At 39.5% G+C, this 24626-nt stretch overlaps 1 protein-coding gene across 1 annotated transcript in view; it reads left to right on the top strand.

The window, feature by feature from the left end:
• The window catches only part of shtn2 (shootin 2), a 109350-nt gene that overhangs the window by 8309 nt on the left and 76415 nt on the right, over positions 1-24626 (top strand). Inside the window, exons 2-7 of the mRNA XM_028801444.2 lie at positions 1148-1194; positions 2480-2540; positions 9718-9812; positions 13495-13648; positions 18635-18732; positions 18891-18972. Coding sequence (XP_028657277.2) covers positions 1148-1194; positions 2480-2540; positions 9718-9812; positions 13495-13648; positions 18635-18732; positions 18891-18972 — 537 coding nt within the window. The remainder of the gene's footprint in view (positions 1-1147; positions 1195-2479; positions 2541-9717; positions 9813-13494; positions 13649-18634; positions 18733-18890; positions 18973-24626) is intronic.

Genomic DNA, 24626 nt, shown 5'->3' with positions numbered 1-24626 from the left:
TATTAAGCAACACAATATATCTATCAGAAAGAAACTCAGGAAGAAACTGCTGCTGAGTACTTAGGAACACTCAACACTCATTAAGCAAGCAATGGCTTTTATTTATTTATTTACTTGGTTTCCATGACTGGGAAATATATTTTGAGCTCAGCTCAGTTTATTATTATTTTGCAGTACGTTAAAGTACAATGAACACCATTAGTTGTTAGACCCACTAGTGAGCCTCACACTATCGTAGAACCATCAGTGGTCACCAGCATGTCACCCATCAAGATTTGTAGATAACTGAGGTGCTCAATCCTTGAACCACAAATCTTGGGATTGTCGACCTTGTAGGCAATGATCTTGATATTCTTCTTAAGGTCACAGTCCTCAAAAACTCAATGTCAGTTTGTTAAGGCAGACGGTAGCACAGTTAAAAGAATGCTGAACTTCCTCCTCGATGGTGGCCTTTTGGGACACATGGCTGCCAAGGCATGGGAAGTGGTCAACAATTTCCAGTGTTTCTTATGCAATGGCGATTGCCAGGGGCTCAGCTATGGAGCCAGGGATATCTGGAATGAGGAACTTGATTTTCTCAGTGTTGAGGGACAGCCTTCTAGTAGGCTTTGGCAAAGATGTTCAGAGGGGTCTGATGCTCTTCTGCAGAGAGGACTAAGATGGTGCAGTCATCTTGCACAAAATGCTCTGCAAATTCACTCTAGTTAAGCATCAGTTTTTTTGTTAATGTTTAAGAGCTTTTAAACTTTCTTTCTAACTACTTATTGGTAGTATTGGACTTTTAGTATTGAAAGAAATCCATGCTCTGAATCCTTTGGAGTTGCTTTTAATTATCTTGGGCAGAACATTGATCGCCTTGGAATTTCCACAGACAGGATTAGCTGGATATTCAACATGCTAATTCCTCTAAGCTATTTATGTTATTTATCTGTGAGCTAGAAACAATAAATAATAATGAGCTGAAATAATGTGCACAAGTTTATGCACTACACATGAAAAATACAGAGTGTCAAATGCTCTGAATCGAACAGTAAACTGAACAGCATGTTATACTGTACAGTGTGCTTACAATATTCAACGACCATTTGCTCTCAGCATCGTCTGTTTAATTGAACTTTCTCTTTATATTTTTGCTTACTTCATACAGTAGCTTTCCAGTTTGAAGACTCTTCAGAAAGTGAAGAGGAAAAGGAGGTAAGAAGTGTTTATGTGCCACAGTGGGGTCCATTCTAGCAACTAAGATTTTTTTTTTTTGTTTTATATAAAAGCAAAGCTTACCAAAAAGATGAAAACTAATATATAAAAGAGTTACTTCAGTTCTGGAAAAACATAAACTTGTAGGAGAATCCAAAAATTTTAAACTTCTGCAAAGTGGAAAAACTGACCATCAAACATCTTCTGAGACATCCTAACACACTTGTCTATAACTGGGTGTAATCATATGGTGACACCTGGGGCCCACCAGGCTGCCACCGTCAGCTGAACCTGACACAGACACACGTGGGACACAGGTTCAATGCACACTTGGTTTATTTTTCTCTTTTCCCCTTGTGGGAAACGCCTTCCCCATTCCCCACAAGTATAACACAGTCCCAGCACAAGCACAGCACAATACCATAAGTCTCTTCCTTCTCTTTATCTTTCTCCTCCTTCACTCCTCGTGTCAAGCTTTGTCACTCCTCCTCCTGACTCTGGCTCCTGAGTAGTGGCTGCTGGTTCCTTTTTTAAGCGCCCAGAAGTGCTCCAGGTGCTTGATTACTCGTTTCCAGCAGCACTTCTGAGTGTGGTGGAAGAACTGCCCACAAGGGCTCAGCAGTTCCTGCTGCAGCACCCCCTGGTGGTGCCAGCCGATCCTAACAGGGCTGCACCACACTCCAACTCCCATGAAGCCCTGCGGGAGTCTGAGGCACTGCTGCAACCCAGGGGGGTTGCCATCTAGCATCCCGGGGGAGGTGATACTCTAGCCACACTTGTTGCCCCGGTCCTCCCAGCGTGGAGGCATCCCAGCCGGGCAAGAGCCCCGGCCGCACGCTACACACTGTTAATAATAATAATAATTCATTACATTAATGCCAAAGGCTCTCAACCACTCAACACATCTCAATTCATAGATACAGTAAGTAGGATAAAAGGTTTATTAACAGCTGGGGTGGATCAAGTGACAATAAATCTGAACCTGAGCTTGAACATGAATATGATAATCAGCATACTGTAATTTTATTTTTGGGAAATATCTAACTGAAGTTGTTGGAGCATGAAGAATTAAAACAATAATTCTAATTTGGTTAAACTAACTAAAGTTCATAACAAGTAATGGGTAGACAAAATTGAAATGTTGGGATAACTGGGAATGATTTATTTAAATTATAACATAGGATGTTAGGGGTTAATGTATGTATAAGATAATAGAAACCAAATGATCAGGTTATGCATGTCTATTAAAAGTTAATGAATTATCATTTGCTTCCTTCTTTTGCAGTGTGAACTTCTGGCTCTAGAGAGAGATCATGCAGAGGAACAGCTGAATCAACTGCACCTTGGTAACATTTTTTTGCTTTTCAAACCAAACACATTACCTCAACAGTTACTCATACTAATAAAGGCAAAATGACATCTTACACACACATATATAAATATAAATATACCTTTACACCACCACCAGCCTGAACCGTTGATACAAGGCAGGATGGATCCATGCTTTCATATTAATGATATCAAATTTTGACCACATCATCCAAATGTCGCAGCAGAAATCGAGATTCATCAGACCAGGCAACCTTTTTTTTTCCAATTTGGCAATTTGTCCAATTTTGGTGAGCCTGTGAATTGTTCCCTCAGTTGCATGTTCTTAGCTGACATGAGTGGCACCCAGTGTGGTATCCTGCTGCGGTAGCCCATCTGCTTCAAGGTTCGACATGGTGTGCACTCCGAGATGCTCTTCTGTGCACCTCAGATGTAACAAGTGGTTATTTGAGTTACTGTTGCCTTTCTACCAGCTTGAACCAGTCAGGCCATTCTCCTCTGACCTCTGGCATTAGCAAGGCATTTTTACCCAGAAATCTGCCACTCACTGGACATTTTCCCTTTTTTAGACCATTCTCTGTAAACCATACAGATGGTTGTGGGTGAAAATCCCAGTAGATCAGAAGTTTCTGAAATACTCAGACCAGCCCATCTGGCACCAACAACCATATCACGTTCAAAGTCACTTAAATCACCTTTCTTCCCCATTCTGATTTTCGTCTTGACAGTGTTTACATACCGAAATTCATCGAGTTACTGCCATGTGATTGGCTGATTAAATATTTGAATTAAGAAACAGTTGAACAGGTGCACCTAATAAAGTGGCCAAGGAGTGTATATATATCAACAGTGCCAATAAAAAAGTATTCACCCCCTTGGAAGTTGCCACATTTTATTGTTATACAACATTGACTCATGGTGGGATTCATTTGACTTTTTTCACCCTGATCAACAGAAAAAGACTCTTTAAAGTGAAAGTGAAAACAGATCTCAGCAAATTGATCTAAAGTAATTACAAATATAAGACAGACTATAATTGTGTGTATAAGTACTCACCCTCTTCAAGTTAGTGCTTAGTAGATGTGTCTATAGCAGCCATGACAGTCCTGAGTCTGTATGCACAGGTCTCTATCAGGCCTATCTAGACACTGCTGCAGTGTTTCCTCATTCTTCTTTGCAAATCTGCTCAAACTCTGTCAGGTTGCATGAGGATCACGAGGGATCAGTCTTTTTTCAAGTGCAACCACAATGTCTCACTTGGACATTGGCTTTATTGATTCTACGACATTCCTGTGTAGTTTTGGCTTTATGCTCGAGATTGTTGTCTTGCTGCACATCAAATGTTCTCCAAAGGTGCAGGATTTCTCTGTGTTCCATGCATTTATTTTTGTCACCTATGCTCACAAGCTCTCCAGGACTTGATGCAGAGAAGCATCCCCTGCAGCTTGATCCTGCCACCAACCTGCTTCACAGTGGAGATGGTGTGTTTTCAATAATGTACAGTGTGCAAAGGATGGCCTAACGGCTTCAATTTGGTCTCATCAGACCATACAACCTTCTTCAGCTGACCTCAGAGCCTCCATTGTGACTTCTTGTAAATTGTAGCCAAGATGGCTTGTGTTCTTTGTCCCCTAAAGTTATGACTATTGAAGCACCGGGGACACAGTCATTGTGTACATAGTCCCTCCTCAACATCTTTAAACTCCTTTAGAGTTCTCATACGTTGCTTGGTGGCCTCCCTCATTTGTCTTCATCTTACAAGATCATCGCTCTTTGTTGTGGACACCTCCTCTAGGCAGATGTGCAGCTGTACTCTACCCTTTCCATGACTGATTTAACTGGAGTCCAAGGGATATTCAGTGACTTGAATATTTTCTTGCTTTCATCCCCTGACTTATACTTTTCAATCACCTTTTCATGGAGTATTTTGCAGTTTTTTTTGTCTTCACTGTAGTGTATGATGACAGAATACAGTAACTTATTTTCTGCCTGTTGTTGGTATTGTGTTATTGTATTGCTGTTGCTGGACTGTGGGAGACATGTAAGTACGAATTTCATTGAACTGTGTGCACAAGACAATAACCGTTGACTGCACTGAATGCCATTCTATTTATACAATGCATTGGAATAAACAGGGCTTGCTCATTTCAAATACCTGTTGATATCTGAGCAAAAATATACTCCCATATTCATATTGTGTATAATCTTTAACAAATAAAGTGCATTTACATATGCCAATTATTTTTGTGGGATTTCTGATTCAAGTATATTATGGCAAGTGCTAATGTAAGTTTGATGTTTAAATCATTAAAGGCTACTTGTCACCTGTCTGTCAGCTGTTTACCTTTTTGAACCTTGTGTTTACCTTGTTGTTTATTTAGTAGACACATTTAATCATAAGAACGTGACAATCACAAGTGCGTAGTTCTCCTTAAACATACAGACCTCTATGTGAGTAATGGCTGGTTATGTTTTGCTCGGGGTGACAGCACAAGCGACCAATAAGAATGAAACCATCAGCTGTCCTCCATCTTATTATAAAGGGTTACTGAAACTTTCAGGCTAACTTTTATTACTTTCATTGATAAAACTTTACAGACATTTAGAAGGGATTAGTAGCTTCAAGTTTAGATAAGGCACTGTGTTTAACTAACAATTGAAATGATTTGTAAAGACTAATGGAATAATCATCTAATATGCATTAATGACTTATTAATGATAATTTGTCATAAAGTTTTATTAAGTTCCTGTATTAGTTATCAATTAACGTCAATTATAACTATTTAAATGCATGCTCATTAACTAATAATCTTTCAACTCATTGTTAAAAACACCAAATAATGTTTATCAATGAATGTTATCATAAAGGATTACCAAAGTCCCATGACAGATACCGATACAAAAGAGGAAATGAAAAAGAAGAGCGAGAGAAGTTGTTTCTAAATTCCCTTTCCTGTTAACAGTTTCTGTCTTATTTCTAAATAATTTCTTTTAAAATTGACATTAAGCAAAAAACTGATATTGGAAGTCACGTGCCGTTTAAATTACAGGCAGCACTAAATGTTGACTGGATGGTTTAAAAAAATTATTTTTTGGTACATCAGTGCACAAACAATTAATGTCCATTTTCTAAACCTCCTTGTCAGGGCTATGGGATGCCCTACTAAGCCTGCTGCCCAGAACTGAATGCCAGTCATTACTTTGAACTTTTTTTTCATTTTTCTTTATGGTTATTCCATGTATTTTCATGATTTTTTGGAACATGTGGAATTCATTTTTTGCTATTTGTTTTCTTATCAGGGGTCATTTTCAGTTGTTTAATATATTTTGCATCTTGGCCCACTGCCGTTTTGATTTTCTTATGGGCTCCACCATTTTGAGCGGTGTTGCTTTTACCTGCTGTGCCAACAGGAGGTTGCTGTTGTGAGTTGACTCCTTATTCATTTTGCTTACTAAGCCTTATGCATGATTTTCACAGGCATTTAATGTTCTTTAAGGTGTTAAAGTATGGAGAGTTCATATTTGACATTAGTTTATGTATTTAACAATTTGTTACAGTTAGTGGAATTATTTTTCACCATTTCCAATGTAATTTTGTTTGAATGTGGATGCCACTGTTTCACAAGTCCAGTTGCCAAGATGCAAGAGGGAGTCTCAATGGTCGCTACTTTTGCAGCATCAACACGACCCATTAAAGGTTCCCTATTCACAATCATTTCCTATCTAAAACTGCACTACTTCTTGATCTTTAAGCCCTGTGTTTTTTTATCAATTATTTCTTGTCTCACGTCCCGGCCTTTAATGACTTCTTAGGCACAGCCATCAGCAGTGTCTGTCTGCAGAGAGAGTGTCTACCTCACTGAGAGGTTTACTTAACTCGGCAGTGACATTTATGTCTCTAGTGACTCTTCCTATGAAGTCAGAAGATAAATTGGGTTGTGAGGTCACTGGAAAAGTGGTGTATGGCGCTCCCAATATCTATGCAAAAGGGCGAAGGTCCAAGTCTTATAAAGTCTTATAGAGTCCTGGTGCTTCCTGTTATGGACTCCACCCAGTGACCTGATATGAAGACTGGACTCCTTCAGGACTGTGTCTCTTTGGAGAATCCATGGATACTGCTGGTTTGTCTTTGTGTCGAATGGGCAGTTGCATTACTTGAATTTTGGTGGAGCATCAGTTACGCCACTACAGCCATGTAGCACGGTTCCCCGAGGGTGATCCAGCTCACAGGATTCTCATTGCTGAGGATCCGAGCAGCTGGACCAGAGCCAAGAGGACGCCCACGTAACACCTGGCCACAGCAGACAGATGGTCATTTCCAGAGAGTGGGACTGGACTGCATGGGGGGTTGCCAACCAGGATCCCAAGGTGTTTTCGTCATGTGGTGGGTGAGACAACGTACTGTACCATTGTATGCTCCCCAACCGCATCTGACCTCATGTTTTGATTTTTGACTTTCTGGCAATGATCCTAGCCTGTATATATTGACTATATTTCTTCTTCCAGTCCTAATTTTTACAAAATCCCTCCATCCTTTAACAGACAGAACAGTTGCAACCCATGATGCTCCTATTGAAACTATATAAAGGTCAGCATCTTGCATCTGCCATTGTCCAAACCTCTGTATATGCAGTAGCTATGTGAACAGTTTTTGGAGTTATCGTTTGATAGTTTGATTATTTAGTAACAAATTCTAATGTGTTATTTTTTACTTTTTAGTTTAGGTGTACTATTGTTTCGAATTGCTGGTACTTGACCCTAACCTGTCTCTAAACATTGATTTAGCATTTATACACCCCCAGGTCCTTCTCTCAACTTTTTGACTGTCCAACCTGCCTCATAGTATCATGTTAGGCCACTACTGTGGACTCTGGTACAAATTTTTAAACCTTTCCAATTTTGGGTCTATGGGAGGAAGCTGCTAAAAAAACATGGAGAACATAGCTTGCTAGGAATTCAATGGCTGACAGATTATTGTTTTATATTGGAGAGTCCCCTATGACAGGTACACATCATGGACGAGAGTAATGTCTGCAGACACCTGCTAAATTGTGCAGATCCCTTGTGTCTGTGCTTGGTGATTATTTCCATGTGGAAAGTGCAACACAGCCTAGTTTTCCAAAGCATAGGCACGATAACCTAAAAACAGGCCTCATTTCTGGCTGGTCTGTCAAGACCAGGACTGTCAGATTTCATACAGCATTGATCTATAAGATGTGCCATTCATAATATTCATTACAGCCTTCTACAGTACTCCAATAAATAAGTCCGAGTGCTCCTTTGTTAAATTGCTTTTGTTTAGGTGCTGTTGTACATATGTCGTGTATTTGTTCTGCCATTTTATTTGTATAATCGTCTCTAAATCAGATTCCATTCAACTCATATTGTTATGGCAATATAGAATATCATCTTTATTTCAATGTGTATTTACTGAACTGTTTATATTCCGATACATTTGTTACATATCTAAGGCACTGGAATGATCGGTGACGCTTTAATTTAACATAATATTCTGAAACCCACTTAATCTAGTTCAGAATCACAGGGGGCTGAAACCTTACCCAGCTGTTATGACTGAATCACTTATTTAATTTTTTTGCATTTTTTCGATCTTTTTTTATCAAGATCGAAGTCTCAAAATTGGGTTTCGTGGGCCTTCAAATCAAATTTGATTCCAACTTTAATTTTATGATTTACAACTTGCTGCGGTGGGTTGGCACCCTGCCTGGGATTGGTTCCTGCCTTGTGCTCTGTGTTGGCTGGGATTGGCTCCAGCAGACCCCCGTGACCCTGTGTTCGGATTCAGCGGGTTGGAAAATGGATGGATGGATGGATGGATGGATTTACAACTTGATGTTGTTTGTATTTGTGTTGTTTTCTCTGCCATTTTGAATTACACTCAGTCGCCACTATTTTGACTCTCATAGTTTGAGAGGTGAGCCCTCAGAGGTTGTGATTTTTGACGGGTTTTAAAAGTTATCCTTGGGATCGCTTCCCTCCCCGAGTTTGTGGATTCATAACCTGTGGTCAGAAATGTCTTATTCTGAAGACTTTTTTTGATTCATGCCTGAACTTTCTGACATTGAATCAGCTTCTCATTTTGCTTTCTGTAATAGTGGGGCTGATTTTCACTTTCATTTTTCATCTTGATTATACCTTACTCCAGAATTCTTTCTTGCTAGCATGCGAGTATAAAACTGGTAGCACTGTACAAAAAGCAGGTGTCAGTCCAATAAAGTGTTCCAGTTTATCACAGCTCCACTCATGCCAAGTCAATTTAGAATGGCATGCCATTGAGGATATGGAAGGAAAAAATGGAGTACCTGGAAAATAACGTCACACAGATTTATAGAAGAAAGACACAGAAGTACTGGGAGAAAGTGTAAACTCCACCCTGACAATGGCTTGGTGCGGGATTTCAACCCAGGATGCTGAATTCATGAGACAGCAGTACTCTGCTGTAATAAAATTGAGGTCCTGACTCTCTGTGGTCATTAAAGATCCCTGGGCATCCTTTGTAAAGAGTACAATGTATCCTGATATCCTGGCAAAACTGCCCACCTCAGCCTAGTCGTTCTGGGCCCCTTAATCATTCTCTGTCTCTAATTAGCTATCTCTCTCACCACTTCATCACCTAACTGCTAATGGCTACAGTTGCATCACCAAGGTGGATGTTGCACATGAGTGGTGGCTGAAGTGGCTCCCCACACACTATGAGAGTGAAAAGTGAGTGAGAAAAGTGTGATAGAAATGTAAAGAATTATTATGATTATTATTATTAACAACTGTGTCACCATGCTTCCCACTTCTTTGCTATCTGTTATGTAACAGTCAGTCATTTTCCATCCATCCATCATCTAACCCGCTATATACTAACACAGGGTCACAGAGGTCTTCTGGGGCCAATCCCAGCCAGCACAGGGCGCAAGAGGCAGAAACAAATCCCTGGGCATGGCGCCAGCCCACCGCAGGGTGTTATGTAACATTAAACAAAAATTATAATCAAATTGACCTATTTTAACTGTTGCATCAGGTCACTAAAAACAATAAGCTAAGTGAAATCAATAAAATAATCAGAGACTTAGCTACTTAAGCAGCAGTACAAACAAATTGCACCCAACATGGTATCCTTAGACTTTAGATGCTTGCTGAATACAGTGTTTATTTCTCTAAATTACCTCTTTCCATTTACAGCTTCCCAGCAGCTGCTGAATGAGATGGAAGCTCTTGAAATGCAATATGAGATTGAACGTTCTTGTCGCCAGAATGCTGAAGTCTTTGCTGCCAAGGTAGGTAAGGGGCATTCCCAGGGAAGCACATCCCAACCCTACCTGCTGTATTATGCCCTCCACCACGGCCGCCCACTGCTCTGCTTACCTGTGTCCACACCCTTCATTTGTGATTGCCTTTAATACCGAGTTGCCTGGAATTTACTTGTACTCCACAGGAAGCATGGACAACCTATATATGCTGATGTTCTGTTTTCTTTTGTCTTAATTTGAATTTCCACATGGGATTAGTCAAATTTGTCTAATCTAATCTAAATTAAATGTTGTGCTTGCTCATTTTTAATTCTTTAACTACACTTGTTCTGAATTTTGTTTCTGTTTATTTGTTTTAGGATTGTTATCTTTTTTTTTGGCCTCTTGCCTGTCTTCTTCCCACATCGTCATTAGTCTTTTTAGAGTCCTGGTCATCTTTCGTTCACTCTTGGCTCTTCACCAGGCTACTGTAAAACTAACTAAATCAAACACCACTTACCACGTACTTTTGCCCACATCTATGTGTCTTTTCACTTTGCACTCAAAAAGGATGTCCGATGGGAAGGCTGAAGAAGAAGTGAAACACACTCACGGCCTGACGTGCTGCCTTGAAGGCTTTGTCTCATTACCGGGTTCTGCATGGTATGCTAACAAAAATGGTCAGCGTCTACACAAAAGTGCCATGCTGAACGTTGCTTAGGATTTGCTAACACCCATCTCAAAGGTTATCCATTTTGTAAGAGAAAATTTTGGAATTAACTAGTATGCTAGCTATAGGTGATCTGATCTGTGTCCATTGTACCTTGCTACGTTTGTCACAGCTCCATTCCATCTGAATCTTATTGTAAACAATACCTTTTAAAACCAAGATATTAGATGTCATTTGGGGTTATTTTCTAAAATTGCTGTTTAATATCAACCAAATGCGATGTTTACCTCTCTTTCTACTAGTTACAGTAAATTGATCTCTATTAAAGTTAATTAATTTTATGGTTCACAGTAACTTTTGCCATGACACGTGCGCTATTATGATTAGTTTTGATGGCCTTTTGCACATCTGTTGTCTGCATTTTCTCAGTGTGCTTTCAGTATCTGGTGATGAGGAATTAAATCATAAAAATAAATTAATCTTAAATTATTAAATACATAAATGAGGCAGAATTTTTATAGCATAATAGATTTTGTTCATATTCAATGCAACACAATTTTTTAATGGAAATTTACTGAATATTATAGGTAATTTATTATTTGTCCCACAGTTTCTATTCTGACCACCATTCCTAGTTCATGTCTATTCTCTTCCATCATATCAGAAGCGGTTATGTTGTGTCCTGTACATCTAATTCAGATATCCATTATCTTGGACATACAGGGTGAATTCATTTCAAATAATTTTCTTTGAATTTGTTGCTGGTGCAAGGTAGGAAGCAGCTCTATACCATAACAGGCAACATTCACATGGGGATAATTGACCGTCATCATTTAATATTTCACTTGTGTCTTTGGGGTGCACAGAGCCCAGAGTAGACCCCCACATAGATTGTAACAGAAAGCACAAATGCCACACAGACAATAATTGGGAAAGATTTCAATCCAAAACACTGAGTAGACATGAATATGATGTATACAGAACACAGCCATCTATTTTATTTCCATGTTTTCAGTTTTCAAATGAATAAAAGTAGTAGTCCTTCCTGGCCATTGTGATTCACATTGGAAACACAACTCTACACAACTACCATACCATCCACTGTTACCTGGTGTTTCTTCCTCTCTCTAAGTCATTGAAACTACTTATAGGTCATCCAAAAGAACAATACATGGTCATCTTCAAAGAAAGAAAATAAGTTTGATTCTAATAAACACTTCACTTTCGTGAAGAACTATTAATGTGCACATCTATCAGAGATGTGTTAAACTCCTAAATGGCTTCAAACCAAGCATGTTGAAAGTGATACATCCTCACTTCAGGCTCCTGTTATTTCACAACCAAACACCTGGAACAACACCCTGGTTTGTACATTATCCTTATACTTGTTTCTAAACTCCAGAAAAATATATTATGGAATATTCTTTTTTCTAAAGCCCTACAAAAACAATAAATTATCCTTTAAACCTTCAAGGGTTTTATGAACATTGCATTTCAAGAAGAATTATACAATTTAATACAGTGTAAATGAAGATAAAGGTTTGGGGCCCCCTCGGGAAAACCTCATACATCCATCCATCCATTATCCAATCATCTATATCCTAACTACAGGGTAACAGGGGTCTGCTGGAGCCAATCCCAGCCAACACAGGGTGCAAGGCAGGAAACAAACCCCGGGCAGGGCGCACACACACCCACACACCAAGCACACACATGGGACAATTTAAAATCGCCAATGCACCTAACCTGCATGTCTTTGGACTGTGGGAGGAAACCGGAGCGCCCGGAGGAAACCCACGCAGACACGGGGAGAACATGCAAACTCCACGCAGGGAGGACCCGGGAAGCAAACCCGAGGCAGCAGCGCTACCCACGGCGCCACCATGCCGCCCACCTCATACATTATAAGACAAAAAAATAAACATGGAGTTAATGTGTGATGTGAGAAACGTCTTTCCAGATGTGAGTCATTCATTAGACTGAACAAACATGATGCTGGTGCCATCTGACAACAGTTACTTTGAGTAAAAAAATATATATATACTACGTTTTGTTAAGTATCCCAATATGCTGTACTCCTTTGACTGAAGATTGGCCAACTTTTTATCTACAGTGAGTGGAAATAAAGTGTGAATAAACTCCGAGTTGGTCACCTTATTTGAATAACTATGGAAGTGATTTTAACTTGTGATGAGCAACCTCAAGAACCTTAGCCATCTATCTTATGTAAGGCCATTTGACTTCCCAAAACTGTAACAATACACTGAGTAAGGGAATGTGCTCTGTGTTAGCTCAAGAAGAGATGCAATGCCATCATGACTTTCTCTCAGTGTGCATGATATTAAATCTTCCTACTGCTGAAGCAGATTAAGCAGCACAAGGCACCCTCAGCCCCAAAGAAGCCACTCGGAGTTTCAGGACAGGCAGCAGAATCAAGATTTATTGTATGGCACACATACAGACTCAGTTCAGATGGAATGAGCGAGCAGCCATAGGCATCTCTTACATTTATTACAATTTTTATCATACAAGCCATTATTAATTCCCATGTGACTTCTATCATTTCACTGCTCTACTCGTGTCTCTAATTAATTCTACTAATATTTCTTACAGGAGGGGGTGTCAAACCCCTCTCTGTCCATCATTTCTGTTTGACAAGGTCTTTCCTTACTCCCTACTAGCTCTTCGCTTGCTACCATTATTTACAGCCAAACAGTTCACATTCCCTCTCTAAGCGAGGGGCCCATCTTTCTCCAGCTGTCCTGCATGTCTATCCTGTGGCTGAAAGGAACTATTGATGGTTTCTAGCTCATACAGAATAATAAAATATGTAGGCATATGTCTTTTTAATTCTAACTCTTACATCTTAATGCTTAGTAAAATATAGTATCTACTTTTCTCATGTGCTTATAATACTTTTCTAATATGCAGCGATTACCAATTTTAAGAATACATTTTTCTATACTATCTGAACGATGGCTTCTTCTCAAAAGGTTACACTCATACTCAGTAACCTCAAAAAATCTAATTTATTACTCTTTGCCCCCTTCTTATTTCCAGATAACCAAAGAGAATAATGTGCTCAAACGGATGAGTAAAGCACTCCTCCCATGCATCTATGAGATTCCTGCAGAAATACTCCTCACGCTGGACTCAGAAGTTTCTGCTGACCATATCGTTGACTCAGATGAGCAATACCAGGAGCAGATCAAAGGTGCAACACGTTTAATTTCATAGTTGTTTATTCACAGCAAGATGTTTTCATAACAGAAAACAGAGCTCAAATGGTGGTCAAACGGCACCTTAAGGCCGTGCTTGGATGCTGTAAAATGCAGAGAAACTTCAGGAAATTCACTTGTTCTTTTGATTTTACACAGTGTTCTACAATAGGTATGAATACAGCTACCAAACTGAGTACAATTTAAACAACACCAGCCATAAGCTTTTAGTGGGATAACTTGACTGCATTTTGTATATGTAGTCTTTATTATATCATTTATGTACACCGATCAGCCACCACATTAAAACCACTGACAGGTGATGTGAATAACATTGATTATCTTGATTATTAACTGTAAAGGGATGGAATAAATCAGTTCTTGAAAGTTGGAAGCAGGAAAAATGGGTAAGCATAAGGACTGACTGACAAGACCCAGATTATGATGACTAGACAAATAGGTCATGACATCTCCAAAACAGCAGGTCTTGTGAGAAATTCCTGGAATGCAGTGGTAAGTACATACCAAAAGTGATCCAAGAAAAGACAACTCATGAACCCAGAGACAGAGGTACAGAAGGCCAGCCTGTCCGGTCCAATCCCACAGAAGAACTACTGTAGTATAAAACGTAATGTTGGCCATGACAGAAAGAAGTCAGAACATACAGTGCATCGCAATTTGTTGCTTATTTGGGCTGCAAACCTGTGCTGGCTGACCCCTATCCTACAATGGGCACATGAGTGTCAGAGCTGGACCATGGGGCAGTGGAAGAAGGTGGCCTGGTCTGATGAATCATGTTTTTTTTTTTAGATCATGTGGATGGTTGGGTACATGTGCGTTGTTTACTTAAGAGAAGATGGCAGCACAATGCACTATGGGAAGAAGACAAGCTGGCACAGGCAGAGTGATGCCCTGGACAATTTTCTGCTGGGAAACCTCGGGCCCTGGCATTCATATGGATGTTACTTTGACACATACCACCTACTTAAAGATTATTGCAGACCATGTGCGCCCCTTCATGGTGGTATTCCATTTTTTTTTACAATGTTTCTGTTTGGGGATCGTTGTGCAAATGAGCACAACTGAGCTGCGACCACAGATCTAACTGCTCTGTGGATGATTCATTCAAGCATTTCAAGGTCATTTCGTTGTAATGAAAGTATCTGCTGAATGTACTTCGTAGTAACGAGATTTCTATAGACTATTGTCATATGGGGAAACTGTCAGGACCATAAAAACACTTTGTTGTAATACTCTCTCAGCTCGGTCTCTCTCCGCCGCTGGAAAGCCCCGTTCACCCGCCAAGCGTTCTGAAAAGTCTGAGTGAGTCTCCGTTGCCGGCAGTTCTGTCGTGGCCCGGCTGTCAGATGGCTGTGGCCCGGTAGTGGGCCGCGGACCGGGGACCCCTGGGTTAGAATGTTCCCCATGTCAACCATCAAGTGACAGATGTATTATGCAAGGAGGCTGTAAACTTGCCTCAGTGGTGGTGTGAACCTGCGGTTGCCTCAGCAACAGAAAAGCAACCCTTGATAGACACCATTGGGGAGGGTCTCAAAAGAGCTCAAAATCTCACAATGGATTTTACTCACACACCCACACCCACACACACATATATATATATGGAGGCAAAGGTCTGTGATAAGGGAGCAAATGAATCACATATCTAGTATAGTTTTTTATTCCTAAGCTTTCAATTCCTACCAGGAATCATCATCAGAGGAAAATGATTAGACTTACAGAAACCCAAGGCAATATATAGCAAATAAGGAGGGGAGAACAGGTGGATGTGTGGGGTGGTGGGAGATTAATGAGGTGGAGTTCGTAGACGATGGGAAACTTCGGCTATCCGAGAAGCTCACAGCTATGAAAAACTTTTCTTCCTCCATAGTTGCATCAGACATGATGTAACTCAAAGATGCCTACATTTTAAACCACCAACAAACACTCTGAAGATGGCATACATCATTCAACAATTCACAAACAACAAAACATCTTCTATATAAACGAATCACTGAAACACACCACAAACTAACTATGTACAAATCTGAAATAACAGATATCTCTCAACATGTGGATATATGGTTACATATGAATGGGCTAATCACATCCAGAACACAACTCACAAAAGATGTAAATCTAAATGAAATACACTTAACAAAAAATGGAATAAACTCACTGGGAATATAAATACTAATGAACCACAATCCAGAGTATACAACTTCTCTAGAAGACACCGCAGAACAAAATGTTCTTGCCAGAAGTTTAAAGTTCAACCACAAAGACGCATCTGACATGAACTTCCTAGGCTCCCTAGAACACATCAAACAAACCGAAAAGATAGCGGCAGACAAAGCACAAGAAAAGGTGTGTCATGGCCAGCCAGTCACATGTAAGACATCTGACAGTACATATTTCTTTAAAAGAACAGAAGGCGTTAAGATCGCTTCAAAAGGATAACAGCATTGTTATCACACAAGCCGACAAAGGAGGCACGACAAAGAACATTATGTCACAGCAATTGAAGAAATGCTCTCTGACACCACCACTTATGAACAAGTAACCAGCAACCCATCTAAAACCACCTTTAATATACAGTAGTCAACACCACTCTGAATATGCTTGTTAAACTCACAGGAATATCACAGAATGAAATCCAGTGTTGCGAGCTGCCCTGAATTCTAAGGCCTCCCAAAAATACATAAAATACCTCTGTTCAGAAGAGAAAATCAGACCGGTTGTTAGCATAAAAAGTGTTCCAACTTATAACTTATCTAAAGGACTTTTTCATATGCTCAAATATTTAACATATGATTCAAAATATTCTCTTAATAGCACTGAGATGGCATTACAGCATCTGAAAAATGTATCCATCGTTGAGGATGAAATCATAGTCTCGTTTGATATTGTGTCACTGTACATCATGATTCCAATTCATCTGGCCACAGAAACTCTATAAATAGAGCTAAATAACGATCCCACCCAAACGACATGAACAAAGCTGGCCACGAACAACATACTGCATCTAGTTTCACTTTGCCAGAAAATTCACTTTCATTTTAATGGGAAATACTACAAACAAAAAGAAAGAATTCCAATGGGATCACCATTATCAGGACTCTTAGTGGAACTGGTAATGCACTGATTTGAAAGTGTGGCTCTGACTCAGTACAAACCGAAACTTTGGATACACTACATTGACAACACAATCGTCATATTAAAAAATGATCAGCTGAATGATTTTCATAACCACATCAATGCCATATTCCCTACGATCCAGTTTACTATGGGAAAAAAATAAACTGACTCATCAGTTTCGTGGAGATATCCATTGAAAGAGGTAACAACGACACTCTGGATTTCAGGTGTGTATTGTAAGGAATGCTATACAGACAAAATATTACACTTTGCTGGCGAACATCCCTCATTGTATACATGGAGTTGTGCTAAGACTGTGTTCAGAAGAGTTGACACTCATTGTAATACTAAGGAGACTAAAAAGAATGAAAGGTGCCATATTTACCAACTGTTCACATCAAATGGCTACCCAAAGATATTCATCAGACAATGTTTACATAGGAAATGCCAGAAACCCAAGCAGGCAATCCCCTCTAACCTGACTCCCCATCCCATTTGGCACACACTTGCTTGTCATCACGGGGTGTTAGAAGGTACAGCACGTACCCTATCCAGATCAGACATCAAGTAGCGCATAAGCCTAAGACGCATTGCACGCTGTCCTTTTTAATGCTAAAAGCAAGAACTCAGCAGCAGAGACACGGAACGTAGTTTACAGCATACTATGTAATGCGTGTCCAGCAGTATACATGGGGCAAACATCAAAAACACTTGCCACACATATACAGGAACATTACAATTCAGTCAGAAGAAAGGACCCACAGTCTCTGAATTACACTCATATAAGTTTGACCAGACCCACATTTAAATGGGACTCAGTGCAAGTAAAATTCAAGGCTAATACTAAAAGCGCCAGAAAACTGGCTGAAAACGTGGCTATCCAATGAAAACGCCATTAACAGACTTTTGGACATGAACCCAGCATATGCAGGCTTAAAAAGAAGGACATGCAAATAATAAAAAAGGCTTTGTGACCAACACCTTCCAAACCCCACCTCATCAACCCCCCCCCACCACCACATCCACCTATCCTCCCCTTTTTATTTCCTATATATTGCTTTGGGTTCCTGTATGTCTAATCATTTTCCTCTGATGATGATTCCTGGTATCATTTGAAAGCTTAAGAATAAAAAAAAAAATTTCCAGCTACGTGTGTATGTGTGTGTGTGTATATATATATATATATATATATATATATATATATATATATACTGTATACAGTGTATATATAGAGATCAATTCAGAGAATGACATGTTTGACATAAATACATTTTGGAATGACAAACTGGCTGTCCCTGTTTACTTTAATGGAAAAGAAAAACAGAATAAAGCAATACTTACCAAGTAATGTGGGACTAATTCTGAATGTTTCTTCTAAGTTAGAGAGGATGCTCCTTCTCTCTGGTCACTCGGTCGTGAAGTGACATCTCCTTCCTGACAGTTGGCTTTTATGGCCTAGAGACCAGAAAGGGCGGAGCCAATTGCCCTTACCGGGCGGTCTCTCAGTACTGTGGAGGAAAAAGAAGACAACACAGTTAGCGACAACACCCTCTCTTGGTTGATGTGCATGAGACATATATGTGTTTGCCCATGTGTATAATTTCTAATGTATGCTGTATTATTTTCTGTTTATGAATAATCTGTGTGCTTGCTTGACTTCAGCAATCTGTGCCTTGAATGAGCCAACAGTAAACAGTTCGATATAAAAATATTGAAGGTAAACCTTAACAGTCAAATTTTAATGTGTGAACATTAGGGTGACACTTCTGCACACTGCTGATATTTTATACAATTTGCAGTTCTCACAAATGCACATGAAAATCAGTTATATGTCTTTTTTTATTTAGAACTTCAGGAACAGATTGAAAAACTGCTAACAGATAAGAGGGATCTTTCCAGTCTGGTGACAGATCTCAAAAGTAGGATCGAAAGTCTGGAAATGGAGGTGCGTCACCAGGAAAATCTGAATGTGTGTTATTCATTTTTAGAGCATGAAATGAAAGGTGCTGTGTAAAAAATTGACTTTCTTTTCTATTCTACTATTTAATATGGAATATCTAAGATAAAAATGTTAACTGCTTAAAAAAAACATTTATTTAACAGCTAGAAGAATCCAGACAAGACAAGGAACACATGATGAAGACCAATGGCAGAGATAACAGAATAATGAAGAGGCTGAGGCGAGGTACGTATGACTGTAAGCTAGCCTCTGAGCATACAGTATATTTAACAGAAATATTTATCACTAAGAGGAGAGGAGGAGGAGAGAAGATAGGGCTGGAAATAACTGGAAAGCAGAATCATACAAGGTAACAAAAAAAACAAACTGTGAGACTTTCATGCAACACAAGCACACACCAGGTAAACCAAAGTCACTGGAGCTTCATGGGATAGGACCTCCCCTTCATAATCTCATTGAGGTAGGGGTGACTACACAAAAAATGAAAATCCTACACAATTGTTGATAACCTTAAGCAGCATCAGCATTTAAGATTGAAAATTACACTGAGCCACTGAGTCCATTACCCTGGCAAAGTTGTAAATGGCACCTTGTCATCCCCTTTGCTTTACATGGAATCATCACTAACAAACCTGTGCAGAAAAATCCAGGGGACACAAGAGGAGAGCCAGGACTACGGAGAGTGAAATATAGAGAGTTTGGAATCAAAATAGCACATTTAAAACTTGAGAATGTTGAGGAGGACATTTGATTACTATAGCAATGTCTGTTTACAAAACTCTCTTGGAACTCTCTTGGGGAGACATTTCAGAAAGCACAAATTTAATTGTACTGTATTAGCAGGCTTTATTTATTATTTGATTTTTTTTTATTGTATTTAATGTTTCATTCTGTGGTGGACTGGCGCCCTGCCAGGGGTTTGTTTCCTGCCTTGTGCCCTGTGTTGGCTGGGATTGGCTCTGTGACCTGTGTTAGGATATAGCGGGTTGGATAATGGATGGATGGATGTTTCTTTAAAAAAAGTTTCACATAATCAAATTATCACTTAACCTACAAAAGTCTTGTACGTCTCTATTTAAACCGCCAGCCAAGCAAGGTACCTCCTGATGTTGATGATAGTCTAGTTATATTTTTACCAAGAGAACTTTATAAAAATATACATTTCATTTAAACTAATTAAACAAATTGACAAACTTAATTTAATCATAAAATTCAATTAAATTGATTTATAATGATTATTTTAGGGGCAACACGGTGGCGCAGTGGTAGTGCTGCTGCCTCGCAATTAGGAGACCCGGGTTCGCTTCCCGGGTTCTCCCTGCGTGGAGTTTGCATGTTCTCCCCGTTTCTGCAGGGGTTTCCTCCCACAGTCCAAAGACCTGCAGGTTAGGTGGACTGGCGATTCTAAATTGGCCCTAGTGTGTGCTTTGGGTGTGGGTGTGTTTGTGTGTGTCCTGCGGTGGGTTGGCACCCTGCCAGGGATTTGCTCCTGCCTTTTGCCCTGTGTTGGCTGGGATTGGCTCCAGCAGACCCCCGTGACCCTGTGTTCAGATTCAGCGGGTTGGAAAATGGATGGATGGATGATTATTTTAAGAAATTATCCATAATCCCTATTTACTGCATCCTCACATATACAAATAATGGAATATAACTATCGAATCAATGCACGACTTTTTTTCCAGAGAGAGACGGACTATGGAGAACTTCGTTTAGCATGCCAAGAGCAAATTGCATAGATGGTGGTGTGCAACGGAGAACAATATTAACACAAGTGTTAATGGAAGCCCATTTGGCAAATGATTAATGAATTAATTAAATCAGCCTTTGGCAATGCATTCAAGAGCTGTAGTCCTGTTTCCATTTTGATCGCTTAATTTTATTTTACCAAGTCTGTATCTTCTATGATACACCACTTTGAGGATTATCATTATCGTTGTTCTTCATGTTATGGTTGGATTATTATCTATGTTATAAGCATCCGGTTGAAAAAGTAAGCCTTAGTGAGGATGCCAAAATTGCAGCTCTGATCGTCCAAGTTGATATAGCAAATCTTCCAGAGGTAGTGCCCATGGAGTCTCTTCAGATTTTTCTGGTCATAACAGCAGGGAATCCAGGTCTCTAAGTAGAGGAGAATAGTAATTCAAATCAGTGACCAATTATTAGTTTGGCTTCTTTATTCAGGGCATGGTTCTTGAAGACTAAGTTGAGTTTATTTTAGTAAGTGATGGCTCGGCCGATGCTATCCTGAATGTCCTATTTAAGGTTTCCTCTTGGGACAGCTGGCTACCAATGTGTAAAACTGGTCAGCAAGCGTAGAACATTTCAGAAGATACGGTGATTGCCTGGGGTTCAGTTAGCTGAACAGGAATGATCACCAGATGACTATAATATGGTGTCCTTGACGTTCAGAGATAGTTCTAGGCACTTGGAGGCATCGTCAAATATATTCAGAGTAATTTACTTGATTTGGGTAATACACTAGCACAGTGAAAGGTGTTTAATTTTATTTTCTAATTTTCAATCAGAAGGAACACTTAATAACTAAAAGTCTTTTTATTATTTAGTTTTATTATTTAAATAAATTTGTGGGGCCTTTATATCTGTCTACCCATGAGGCCATCAGGCCCATAACCATAATTATCCAATGTATTTACTTCATTTACGATGAGCTGCTCATTTTAAATGACTTCTTTGTCCATATCTGAGGCATTTTATGCTGTCTCCCACTGTTTTAGTTGTGGAGCAGTAAACATATACAGTAGAAGTTATATGTAGCCTGTATTTTAAAAAGGGAAAATGCTTGGTATGTTGTTTAGAAAGTTGTATTTAGTGCATTTTTGTTTATAATGTCACTGAAGAGTGATGGCATATTGCATGGACAGACATGCAAATTCAAATTTCGCTATACTCTGTTCACATAACTACTGTTACGTAGATAAGGGGGTTTAATTCCCTGCTCTGGTCGCCAACAACAATGAAGTGGATTAGAACGTTCGAACTCTCTAGATGAGAACAGGCCATTCAGCACAACAAAGCTCGCTAGTCCTACCCACTTATTTGTTCCAAAAAAACATCAAGTCCCTAAAGTCTTACTGTCTTAAGCAGATTTGAAAATGTTATAGTGGATTCAGAAAATGTTTGGACCCCTTTAGTTTTTCCACTTTTTTCTATGTTGCAGCCTTGTGCTAAAATCATTTAAATTAATGGTCTTCCTCATCAAGCAACACTTAATACCCCAGAAAGACAAAGTGAAAACAGGATTTTAGATTTTTTTGCAAATGTCCACGGGTCGTTCAAAAAGTTTCTGCACTTTTTTTAACTCTATTTATTAAGAATTTCAAAAACACTTTTCTACATGGTCACCTTCATTTACAATGCAATTTTCCCACCGTTGTACCAACTTTTTAATACCCAATTACTACTCCTCCCGCCTTCACCATATAAAAGTGCGGAAACTTTTTGAACGTCCCTCGTATTACAAATAAACAGCTAAAATTTCCCATTGACACAAGTATTCAGACTCTTTGCTCAGTACTTAGTTAAGGACCCTTTGGCAGTAATTCCAGCCTGGAGTCTTCTTGCGTCTGACGCGACAAGCTTCGCATACTTTACTTGGATTTGGGGATTTTCTGCCATTCTTCTCTGCAGATCTTCTCAAGCTCTGTCAGGTTGGTTGGAGATCACTGATGGACAGCTACTTTCAGGTTTCTCCAGAGATGCTTGACTGGTTTCAAGTCTGAGGGCTGGCTGGGCAATTCAGTGACATTTCCCAAGTTTTCCCTAAACCACTCCTGTGCTGTCTTTGCTTTGAACATAGGATCATTGTCCTGATGAAAGGTAAACCTTAGGACCAATCAGAAGTAAAGAGTGCCCTGGGTCAAGTTTTCATTATGGAAACCTCTGTACTTTGCTTTATTCAGCTTTCCCTCTACTCTGTCTAGTCTCTCAATACCTGCAGATGAAAAACAACCCCACAGTATGATGCTGCCACCCCCCATACAGGTGACAAGTGGCACCTGGTTTCCTCCAGACATGGAGCTAATCTTGGTTTCATCAGACCAGAGAATCTTGTTCCTCACAGTCTGAGTGTTCTTTAGATGCCATTTTGCAAATTTGAAGTGGGCTTCCATGTGTCTTTTAGTTAGGACAGGCTTCTATCTGGTCACTCTGTCATAAAGCCCATATCAGTGTAGTGATGCAGTGAACGTTATCCTTCTATAAGTTTCTCCCATCTCCACATAGATTCTCTGGGGCTCAGCTGGAGTAACTATTGTGTTCTTGGTCATCTCTCTTACCATTGCCCTTCTACCACAATTGCTCAGCTTGGACCTCCTGTTGCTCCTCCAGTTTTTCTTTCTTTCACGTTCTGTTTTTTGGGCTTTACATATCACAGTGAATACTATGTGAGGCTGATGGTCACCATATAGCAAAGATAACATAACAGAACTAGAGATACCCATGATGACATGATTACAGAGCAAGTTAACTAGACATCATATTTTGTCACTGCTAGATAAGATCTATGATAAAAGGCTAAGGACAACGGTCTTACCACCCAAACCACACACAGATTCAGATAAGATGTCAACACATTTAAAGTTATGAAAGTTGATGGTCAATCTTAAGTACAACTCCTCTTTAACATAAGCTTTCCAACTGATACAAATCACAGTTTTGAGGATGCTAGCCTTGGATGCCTTCTTATTATTTAAAAGATTTAACTTTAACACTATTTATATGAGTCTTTTCATGTTTGAGAACCATAAATTTGTAAGATGACTCAGGGCCACTGCCATATTGTCTGGCTTCATTGCTACTCCCATGATCATGATGTCATCACCCTCTTCCCATAAAAGATAGCAATGAACAAAAACTGGAGGCCTAGTTTTAGAATTTTTTGTGTTTAAAACATTCCTTATAAATTAATTTTACATTTTTTACTATGGGTTTCATATGTTAGGCTTTGTTTTTTGACCACAAGTTTGATTTACATATTAATGTTTACTTCTCAGTTTTCTGACCTGGGGGGTATTTTTCATACGTCGCTTAAATCATCCGAGATCAGGTGCCTCATCTTGGATAAGTTAATGCCGGTGACACTCATCCGGGATAGGTCGGTTTTTCAAACGCAGCCGTGTATTAGATTAGTCGAGCTGGATCTAATCATACGAGATGAATGCGCGCGCCCACGCTGACTGAAAAGCCCATATATATTGAGTCTAGAAAACATAATCAGCAAGTCTTTGATAAGTTGTAACAAAATGACGAAAGAACGGGCGCATTTTTTTTTCACACACGCGGCGCAAGATCTTTTATTCAAAGGACATGAAGAATTTAAAGATTTAATATGCACAAGGGGTAACACTGCAAAAGCAGCCCAGACCAGAAAAGACGGCTGGCAAAAAGTGGCCGACGAATTAAACGCTAAGTAGTGTACATTGTACTTACTAAATGCAGCATTTCATTTTTTGTGTCTCAGATTAATTATTATTTAATATGTCATAATTCCAGATCAAACGTGAGCACAAGGAGAACATGGGAACAGGTTAAAGTGAAGTACAAGAATATACTTCAAACTGGTAAATATTGGTACATAACTATTTAAAGAATTGTTGACATTAATAATCATATATAATATAAAAAACATTAATTGTAAAGCTAATAAGAAGGCAGACAAGCAAAAAACAGCTGGAGGTCCACGCGGTCCAGACCTAACCCCTGCAGAAGAGTTGGCTCTCCAGCAAAATGCCCATCGCCCTGTTTCTGAGGGCATTCCAGGGGGAAGCTCCTCCTCAGAACCAGTGGCAGGATGCAGTGGTCACTTCATTTCAGGTAAAGGATGGTCATTGCATATATTTGTCCTCCATGTGTGCCATAGG

Source organism: Erpetoichthys calabaricus, chromosome 5 (genome assembly GCF_900747795.2).
Source record: "Erpetoichthys calabaricus chromosome 5, fErpCal1.3, whole genome shotgun sequence".
In the NCBI taxonomy this organism is placed as follows: domain Eukaryota; kingdom Metazoa; phylum Chordata; class Cladistia; order Polypteriformes; family Polypteridae; genus Erpetoichthys; species Erpetoichthys calabaricus.
Note: the sequence above shows the minus strand (reverse complement) of the source record. Positions and strands in the feature narration are given on the sequence as shown.